Consider the following 10,286-nt stretch of genomic DNA (forward strand, 5'->3'; position numbering starts at 1 on the left):
ATTGGTTGTTGATGTCTGAAGGGCTTCTTGACCGCCATGCGTCAGGAGACGACACGTTCCAACTTGTCCAGGGGCTGGGCCTTGGATACGGTCGCCCTTAGCAACGATGTCACCAAGATGATGCGGGAGGATGTGTCGGCTCCTCCTGCTGAGGATGTGGGCGGAGTCTACATATATGGTCTCTTTCTGGAAGGGGCTGGATGGGACCGGCGTGGCGTCAAACTTACAGAAGCCCCGCCCAAGGTAAGTGCGCTCAGTGGTTAAAGTCGCAGTAAAGAACTAATGAGCCTCTCTGCTGCTGTCAGGTCCTCTTCACTCCGCTTCCCGTGGTCCACGTCTACGCCGTCAACTCTGCAAACGCGGCGGACAGCAGGCGACAGCCTGCCGGCGGGGTCTGCTTGTACTCGTGTCCACTCTACAAGAAGCCTCGTCGCACCGACCTCAACTTCATCTTCTCGCTGCAGCTGAGGACCGTCCAGCCGCCCGAGCACTGGACACTGCGCGGCGCCGCCCTGCTCTGCGACTGCAAGTAACTTTTAATAATGATCAGTTAGTCCATTGTCTTGTCTTGTGATACCATTTAGTTCCCTGCTGCTGCCCCCTGCTGGTGTGCAGGTCAAACGTCGTTGAACAATATGACGATTGAACTGAAATAGAGCATTAGTGAAATCATTTACTTTTCAAATCTAGTCAAGTAGTTAACAAATTGGCAAATAAAAAAAGATTATCTTTATAAAGCTTCCATCGAGTGTTTTTCTGAATCAAAATATTTCAATCATAATTAGTAACAAGTCAGTGGATTTGTAGGAGAAGGTGAACTTTTATTTTGTTAAATACATAGAAAACAGTTGCTTCATCAAAGAAGAGTTAGTTCAAGTCACACGTGTTAAATGAAATCCGAGTCAGTCACGTCATTGTCATTCCACTCGTTTTAGTTAGTTAATGCATTGCTTTTATTGTCAAGCAACCTCGAGCTCCATGCTAATGCAAACAGAGCGTGTCCAGGAAGGTGTGATCACACATCAACAAAAAGCCTGATTGTTGCTTCCAGGTCCGATTTATTCAGCTTCACTTTCATTTTCATCCCGGTACACAAACAGACCGCCCTTGTGTTGTTCTCCTGCAGCGGGTCCGAGCCATTGACATGCACAGCCAGCGGCGACGTAGAAACAATAGTGCTCTTGTCAAAGTCAACACAGAGGCTGATTCGATCAAGACTGTCCAGAAACTCTCACCGGATCATTTTAGATCTTTAACGTTGTGCCGGCCGCTACCTTCTTCCAATCAAACGGGTCCTTCGTCTTCCTTGTTCTCCTCACTCGCTCTGCTCTTCGTCGGCTACGACAGCTGCTTCATGTCGTACACAGGAACCTCAGACTCCTCGGTGCCGCCTTCCGCCTTGGCGACGTCCGGGGTGCTTCGTCGGCCCTTGGGAGGCGGGACGGGCGCGCCTCCCTCAGCGCCCTCAGCCCCTTCTTGTCCTTCGGCCACAGTTCTCTCCTTTTTCAGGTTGAGCTTGGCCGGGACTCCTTTGGCGATGGTCTGCTTCAGCCGCTCGCCCGACTGGCGGATCTTCTCACGTCTTTCGGCCGTCACGATGCGCTCGCCCAGCTTGTTGACTTTGGTGCCGAGGTTCTCGCGGGTCTTGCTCATGTTCTCCTTGGAGAAGGTGGCCTTGAAGCTCTCGATGCGCGTCAGGCCCGACTTTTTCATGCGCCCGGCCGATGCCGAGTCCGCCTCCTCTACCACCATGTACTCCTCATCGGAGTCGGGTGGGAGCTCAAACTTGTTGGATCCGTCCTCGCCGCCTGCACCTTGTTCTGCTGGCTCATTGACAGCCTTCACTTCCTGATCACCCTGAAAAACAAAAACAAAGCAGCGTCAGAAGTTGTGACCTAACTGGCTGAACTATGAGGGGGCCGGTGAGCACAGTAGCACCAGCATGATTCTGATCTGCTTGTCCACTTTTTTTTACATGCACTTGTGCAAATGGACCCACCTCTACCTTCAACATTGTTTCCGCGGGTCATTAAAAAACATTAAAAGCCATTAAATTGCTTTTATGAAAATTAATTGACATTAAAAAGCATAAAAAAAAATGTATCTTGTGAAATCACATGCAATTAGCTAATCAAATGTCGGCGATTAAAGGTAGGCAGCAGTTACCGGTGCCAAATTTCTTTGCAACTTCTGCTGTCGCCACCACAACTGCCAGCTGCTGCTACCGCCAAAGAAAAAAAGAAAAAATTCTCAAATAAAAGTCTTGTAAGCCAATTCTAATGAGGTAAAATTAAAAATAATTAATACATTTTGTGCCAAATTTCTTTGCAACTTCTGCTGTCGCCACCACAACTGCCAGCTGCTGCTACCGCCAAAGAAAAAATTCTCAAATAAAAGTCTTGTAAGCCAATTCTAATGAGGTAAAATTAAAACTAATTAATACATTTTGTGCCAAATTTCTTTGCAACTTCTGCTGTCACCACCACAACTGCCAGCTGCTGCTACCGCCAAAGAAGAAAATAAAAAATTCTCAAATTAAACAGTCTTGTAAGCCAATTCTAATGAGGTAAAATTAAAAGTAATTAATAGATTTTGTGCCAAATTTCTTTGCAACTTCTGCTCTCGCCACCACAACCGCCAGCTGCTGCTACCGCCAAAGAAGAAAATAAAAAATTCTCAAATTAAACAGTCTTGTAAGCCAATTCTAATGAGGTAAAATTAAAATTAATTAATAGATTTTGTGCCAAATTTCTTTGCAACTTTTGCTGTCGCCACCACAACCACCAGCTGCTGCTACCGCCAAAGAAGAAAATAAAAAATTCTCAAATTAAACAGTCTTGTAAGCCAATTCTAATGAGGTAAAATTAAAATTAATTAATAGATTTTGTGCCAAATTTCTTTGCAACTTCTGCTGTCGCCACCACAACTGCCAGCTGCTGCTACCGCCAAAGAAAAAAATTCTCAAATTAAACAGTCTTGTAAGCCAATTCTAATGAGGTAAAATTAAAACTAATTAATACATTTTGTTCCAATTTTCTTTGCAACTTCTGCTGTCGCCACCACAACTGCCAGCTGCTGCTACCGCCAAAGAAAAAAATTCTCAAATTAAACAGTCTTGTAAGCCAATTCTAATGAGGTCAAATTAAAACTAATTAATACATTTTGTGCCAAATTTCTTTGCAACTTCTGCTGTCGCCACCACAACTGCCAGCTGCTGCTACCGCCAAAGAAGAAAAGAAAAAATTCTCAAATTAAACAGTCTTGTAAGCCAATTCTAATGAGGTAAAATTAATGAATAGATTTTGTGCCAAATTTCTTTGCAACTTCTGCTGTCGCCACCACAACCGCCAGCTGCTGCTACCGCCAAAGAAGAAAATAAAAAATTCTCAAATTAAACAGTCTTGTAAGCCAATTCTAATGAGGTAAAATTAAAATTAATTAATAGATTTTGTGACAAATTTCTTTGCAACTTCTGCTGTCGCCACCACAACCGCCAGCTGCTGCTACCGCCAAAGAAGAAAATAAAAAATTCTCAAATTAAACAGTCTTGTAAGCCAATTCTAATGAGGTAAAATTAAAACTAATTAATACATTTTGTGCCAAATTTCTTTGCAACTTCTGCTGTCGCCACCACAACTGCCAGCTGCTGCTACCGCCAAAGAAAAAAAGAAAAAAAATTCTCAAATTAAACAGTCTTGTAAGCCAATTCTAATGAGGTAAAATTAAAACTAATTAATACATTTTGTTCCAATTTTCTTTTCAACTTCTGCTGTCGCCACCACAACTGCCAGCTGCTGCTACCGCCAAAGAAAAAAATTCTCAAATTAAACAGTCTTGTAAGCCAATTCTAATGAGGTAAAATTAAAACTAATTAATACATTTTGTGCCAAATTTCTTTGCAACTTCTGCTGTCGCCACCACAACTGCCAGCTGCTGCTACCGCCAAAGAAGAAAAGAAAAAATTCTCAAATTAAACAGTCTTGTAAGCCAATTCTAATGAGGTAAAATTAATGAATAGATTTTGTGCCAAATTTCTTTGCAACTTCTGCTGTCGCCACCACAACCGCCAGCTGCTGCTACCGCCAAAGAAGAAAATAAAAAATTCTCAAATTAAACAGTCTTGTAAGCCAATTCTAATGAGGTAAAATTAAAACTAATTAATATATTTTGTGCCAAATTTCTTTGCAACTTCTTCTGTCGCCACCACAACCGCCAGCTGCTGCTACCGCCAAAGAAGAAAATAAAAAATTCTCAAATTAAACAGTCTTGTAAGCCAATTCTAATGAGGTAAAATTAAAAGTAATTAATAGATTTTGTGCCAAATTTCTTTGCAACTTCTGCTGTCGCCACCACAACTGCCAACTGCTGCTACCGCCAAAGAAAAAAAGAAAAAAATTCTCAAATTAAACAGTCTTGTAAGCCAATTCTAATGAGGTAAAATTAAAAGTAATTAATAGATTTTGTGCCAAATTTCTTTGCAACTTCTGCTGTCGCCACCACAACTGCCAACTGCTGCTACCGCCACAGAAAAATAAAAATAAAATCTCAGATTAAACAGTCTTTTGAGCCAATTCTAATTAATTAGAATTAAAAGCCATTCAATTGATTGTGCAAAAATTAAGGCCTTAAATGGCATTAAAAAGCATTAAATTTGATGTACAGAGGCATTTAAAAAATGTATGCAGTAAAATCACATGTTATTAGCTAATCACATGTCGGCAGCAGTTTAAAGGGGCTGTTTGGAACATTTACACAGATGCCAAGATGGCGCCAACTTTCCAATGTATTTTACACGGTATATCCCGCCCTCTCACGGCTTCTCATACGTAGCTCATGCACGCGCATTAGCTTTAGGTGTTGTTAGCTAATATTAGCAGTTTGGATAGCTGGCGTTAGCTGTCATTGAATGTATATTCAATCATAACAAAAACGTGACTGCAAATTGTTTGTTGCTTCTCTTGGACTGCTTTTGTCTTTGTGCTTGCGCTCCGTGCGTGTTTGTGTTGGCGAGACCAGGTGAGTGACCGTCATAAACACAAATCCTTTTCTTCGGGCCGGTAATACATTTAATTACATAAACTTTGTAATTGTGAAAAATATAGACAACAGTCAAAAAAATGTGTTCTATTAAACCACTAATGGTAACAGAAGCTAGCCGGTGGTGTTCTTGCTATATTTTTTGCTTTGAAAAATGTTACTGTGAGGAAGTTGCAAACAGCCTCTTTCACAGGTGCACATTTTTTTGCCGTGACCAACAATGAAACTTCTGCTGTTGCCACCACAACTGGCAGCTGCTGCTACCACTACAGAAAAAGGAAAAAAAATATTAGATTAAATAGTCATTAAATTGATTTTGCGAAAATTAAGGCTTTAAATGGCAATAAAAAAACATTACATTTGATGTCCAGAGACATCAAAAAAAATTTATACGGTGAAATCACATGCTATTAGCTCATCACATATCAGTAAATAAAAGCGGTCAACAGTTATTGGTGCCAAATTTCTTTGGCGTGAACAACAAAGCAACTTCTGCGACCACTACAACAAAATAAAAAAATTAAAATACATCCTCAGATTAAAGAGTCTTGTAATTCACTAGACTCGAGAGTAAACAGTTAATGTAAACTTCTCAACTATTTAAGATTATCGTTGTCAAATTCTTACAATTTTGTTTATACAGATAATTGTAAGCTTTTGACTACCGGTGTATATATATATATATATATATATATATATATATATATATATATATATATATATATATATATATATATATATATATATATATATATATATATATATAATAACTATCTGCTTTGTTTTAAGTGGCAAATATTTGTATCTTTTGTTTACAGATTAAATCCGAAGATAATATGACAAGGTAATAAATTAGATTGTACAGTTATTGTGAATTTGATATTGACTTCTGTAACAACTGGTGGTATTCATTGCTCATGCAGGCAATCCACAGCTGTTATGTAATGTGACTATAAAAAAGGGCGAGGCGATAAGTATTTTTTACTTCTGAGCTATATAACTGTATAACTTCCGCTATGCAACTGTGTAAACGCAAGATTCTTATTGCTAATGCTGAAAATGGAAATGTGTGTATTGCTTTTTTTATTTAAATCAAATTAATCATCTGAACTGAACTGGATTAAGAAAGGCATTAAATCGCATTAAATTAGATTTAGTGATCCCTGCAGAAACCCTGTTCAAGTGTATTAGCACAACAACGTCTGAACACAATCACTCGGACAAAACTTTATCTGCGATAGAAAATGGGCTTGACTTGGTGGTTAGGATGTCAAAGTGGCGTGCTCGTCTTGATCCCGCCTCCCTAAATAAAGTTCAGCAGCTGTTAGTGAAGCTCAGCGCTAGGCTGCAGTAAGCTAAACATATCGACGAGCAGCCACGGCGCTGTGTGATCAGGTTACATTGGACCCGAAGTGCAAGTGAATCCTTGGTTCATGTGGCGTGACAGAACATTGCTCCGCTTGCTGTCCCGCTCAGCACCCTGGGTTTTGGAGCTAAGGCTAAGCCAACCTGTAATAAGCACATGTCGCCCGTTAGTGAGCTAGTAGCTAGCATGTGGCTTTGCGTGTCTTACTGACATCATCATGTGTTAAACAACTTTTAGCTTTGGAATGATGTGGCAGGGTCAAAAGTCATCAGGCCACGTATGCCGTGACCCCTCGCCAGTGGGTCTGATCAGAGAGATGCCGGCCACTAAATTGGAAACGGTATTGGACTGAGAATAACCGGTTATGTCTGGGCTCGGCTGGTTCTGTCACATAATTAGGGACATGTGACCGACTTTTAATAAACCTAATTATACTATAATTAAGCAAAGCAAACTTAAGGCAAAGGAACAGTTGATTTCTCCTCAAAGTAACTACCAAAACAAATTTACGACAATAATACCTCCTCAATTTCGCTCTCCCTTGACCAATCAACAGACTTCAGAGCCTCTCGCTCAGGGTTGTTCAAACTTTTTCTACTGAGGGCCACATTCCAAAAAATTAAAGCATGGGCCATTTAGATTATTTTCATTTTCAAAACCAAATACAATATTTATTATCACCATTAGGGCTCCCCTCAATTTTGGTGAACGTTATAGGTCCCAAGTACCCAATAGGGTACCTTGATTGATTGATTGAAACTTTTATTAGTAGATTGCACAATTCAGTACATATTCCGTACAATTGACCACTAAATGGTAACACCCGAATAAGTTTTTCAACTTGTTTAAGTCGGGGTCCACGTAAATCAATTCATGGTAACCTGGGACCTATAAGTCCCAGGTAAGGGACTATAAGTAAGACCTATAAGTCTCAGTCATTAAACTGTTTTTTTTGTTATTACTTTAAACCCTAAAATATCTATAGATCAAATTCAGATCTATCAGTTGACATAAAGTTAATGTTTTATGCACTTCAAAGATATGCATAAAAAATATACATATATGCATTAGGGGTGTCAAAAAAAAAATAATTGATTTTCGGAATATTCTTATTTGTAACAATTCTTAATTTATTCCAAAAAAATCAAAAATCGATTTAAAAAAGAATATGTATTATTATTATTTATTTTTTTCAATCTATCCTGTCCAGCCACTCAGACAAAACATATAGTTGATGTAGATTATCATATCTGCTGTACAGATTTACATTACAAATGAGAAGTGTTGGATACTTCTCTTGTTGCCTTATTTGTATTTGACTATATTAAATGTTTGGGTAGAATTTTATTAACAAAAACCAATTTTCTTTTAATGAATGTATGAGTTTATCAGAGCTGTTATCTATTTATTGGAGGAATGTAGTTAATCATAGAACTGGCACACAATGTCATTAAAAAAGTATTGATTTTGAATCGAGAATCGTTTTGAATCGAGAATCGAATCGTTACCCCCAAGAATCAAATCGGATCGAATCATGCCCAAAGATTCACAGACAACAAATCCAGTTTTCTTTTAAATAATACAGAAATGGATCAGAGCTGTTATCTATTTTATGGAAGAATGTAGAACTGGCACCTAATGTTATTTTAAAAAGTATTGATTTATTGAGAATTGATTCTGAATCGAATCATTACCCCCAAGAATCTAATCGAATCGTGTGATGCCCAAAGATTCACAGCCCTAATAACATTGCTTTTAATTGATTCTTTTTTGAACAATGACAGTTAAAGTCTTGGGGATACAAAAAGGCCCTCACTCATAAAAGTGTTAAAAAATAAGTCATATACACTACCGTTCAAAAGTTTGGGGTCACCCAAACAATTTTGTGGAATAGCCTTCATTTCTAAGAACAAGAAAAGACTGTCGAGTTTCAGATGAAAGTTCTCTTTTTCTGGCCATTTTGAGCGTTTAATTGACCCCACAAATGTGATGCTCCAGAAACTTAATCTGCTCAAAGGAAGGTCAGTTTTGTAGCTTCTGTAACGAGCTAAACTGTTTTCAGATGTGTGAACATGATTGCACAAGGGTTTTCTAATCATCAATTAGCCTTCTGAGCCAATGAGCAAACACATTGTACCATTAGAACACTGGAGTGATAGTTGCTGGAAATGGGCCTCTATACACCTATGTAGATATTGCACCAAAAACCAGACATTTGCAGCTAGAATAGTCATTTACCACATTAGCAATGTATAGAATGTATTTCTTTAAAGTTAAGACTAGTTTAAAGTTATCTTCATTGAAAAGTACAGTGCTTTTCCTTCAAAAATAAGGACATTTCAATGTGACCCCAAACTTTTGAACAGTAGTGTATCAATATATATTCATTTTATTTTAAACGCCTAAATCTGTCAACTTCAGATCTGTCAAATATAAGTTTTTATTATTATAATTGTTTTTAATCAATGGCAGTTTTAAAGTAAAAAACAGCCTGCATGGCAGCTTTGTGTTCTTAGTGTCAATATTGCAACATGTTCTTGTTAGATTTCACCTGTTTGCTCTTTTATTGCACTTTTATGTTTTTTTTGTTATAGTATTTTCCAAATGTGGCACGGCCTTTAAATAATTAGCTGCGGGCTACGCACTTAAAACGCCCCTGCTCTAGCTCCACCTCTTTAGGGACCCTCAACATTTGACAGTGGAGAGATTTACAAACTGTGTGCAAATTTGTGATATCTTGTTGAAAGTTTTTGATAAAAGTTGGAAGAATGGAAGTAAAATGAGATCTGAGTATTGTAGATCTGTGATCTCCAGCATGCACGCCCATGCAAGGAATGAGCGTGTGTGGTGATGGAGGGGAATGTCCACTGGGAACTTAAAGATTTCTCGTGATGACGTTGTCATGGTCACCAATACAAAGTCATCACACGAAAGGAGAACCGTGGCTTAACTTAAGCTGGGGTCTAAAGGAGGAACATACCTGATAGATGACCACTCTGAACTTGTTCTTGGCCAGGAGGTCTCCCTGGGTGGCCTCCACCTTTTTCACACGGAGGTTCTGGTTCTCCACGCGGACCCGCACGTCCTTGACGTGTCTGCTGACCTTGCGGGTCTTCTCCAGGAGCCTCTCCACCATGCTGCTGCTGGCGGCGTGCTCCATGGTCAGCTTGAGCATGTTGGCCTGGATGCTCTTCACCGTGCTCTCCAGCTCCAGCTGACGCTCCTCCATGCGCTGCTGCGTCACCTGCACGCTGTCCATGAGGCCGGCCACGCGCTCCAGCAGCGCCACGATGCTCCCGGAGTCATCGCCACCCAGTGCTTTGTCGGCCATGTCGCTTTGCGCCGCGAGGACGAACGACGGAGAGTGCGGCAAGGGGGGTCGAGGGAGAAGAGAGTGAGCGGACCTCGGCAGCGGGATGTCCACCCCAATGTGGCCGCGTGGATCAACAGACTCCGCCCACTCCTGGTGAGGTGGGTGCGGCTATGAGTGTAAAAGGAGAGCGAAGGCGGGCAGGCGTCCACTTCCAGCGAGGTAGAAGAAGAAATGACATGCACGTCAGATGGACCATTACAATAAATGATCAACATGGATCCTAAAAATACCCCAATAACCACCCACACCCCACCCTTCCTTTGGCTCAGGCCAACAGAAACCCCCTCCACCATACGTCTGTCAGCGTCACCTTTTCACTCGGTGGTCCTAATCCCCTCTCCAGGGTAGTGTTCCACCTTTTGTGGCTCTTTTGGGAACGTTGCCGCAAACAAAAACCTTCTGGACTTATGCCAGGGCAAAGTTCTAGAATGCTTCCAGAACCTGGAAGACGTCCAGATGGGTCAAAGGAGAAGGGAGGGAGATTTGGGATTATAAAGAGAATGACGACCA

General features: G+C 40.4%; 2 protein-coding genes across 2 annotated transcripts in view; one reads left to right on the forward strand and one right to left on the reverse strand.

The window, feature by feature from the left end:
* The window catches only part of dnah5l (dynein, axonemal, heavy chain 5 like), a 44,694-nt gene extending 43,050 nt beyond the window's left edge, over positions 1-1,644 (forward strand). Inside the window, exons 95-96 of the mRNA XM_062022158.1 lie at positions 22-243; positions 306-1,644. Coding sequence (XP_061878142.1) covers positions 22-243; positions 306-533 — 450 coding nt within the window. The 3' untranslated portion in view covers positions 534-1,644. The remainder of the gene's footprint in view (positions 1-21; positions 244-305) is intronic.
* Positions 817-9,948, reverse strand: cavin4b (caveolae associated protein 4b). The gene is made up of 2 exons (XM_062020828.1): positions 9,384-9,948; positions 817-1,857 (listed from the first exon to the last, which is right to left on the reverse strand). The coding sequence occupies exons 1-2, from the start codon at positions 9,732-9,734 to the stop codon at positions 1,339-1,341; spliced, it is 870 nt and encodes a 289-aa protein (XP_061876812.1). The 5' UTR covers positions 9,735-9,948; the 3' UTR covers positions 817-1,338.
* Between the last annotated feature and the right edge of the window lie 338 nt (positions 9,949-10,286).

This window comes from Entelurus aequoreus, linkage group LG15 (genome assembly GCF_033978785.1).
Source record: "Entelurus aequoreus isolate RoL-2023_Sb linkage group LG15, RoL_Eaeq_v1.1, whole genome shotgun sequence".
Taxonomy (NCBI): Eukaryota; Metazoa; Chordata; class Actinopteri; order Syngnathiformes; family Syngnathidae; genus Entelurus; species Entelurus aequoreus.

Coding starts and splice junctions, on each gene's coding strand:
- cavin4b (XM_062020828.1), bottom strand. CDS start 9,734: ATGGCCGACAAAGCACTGGGTGGCGATGACTCCGGGAGCATCGTGGCG. Junction 1,858..9,383: donor TCAGAGTGGTCATCTATCAG/GTATGTTCCTCC, acceptor TTTGTTTTTCAG/GGTGATCAGGAAGTGAAGGC.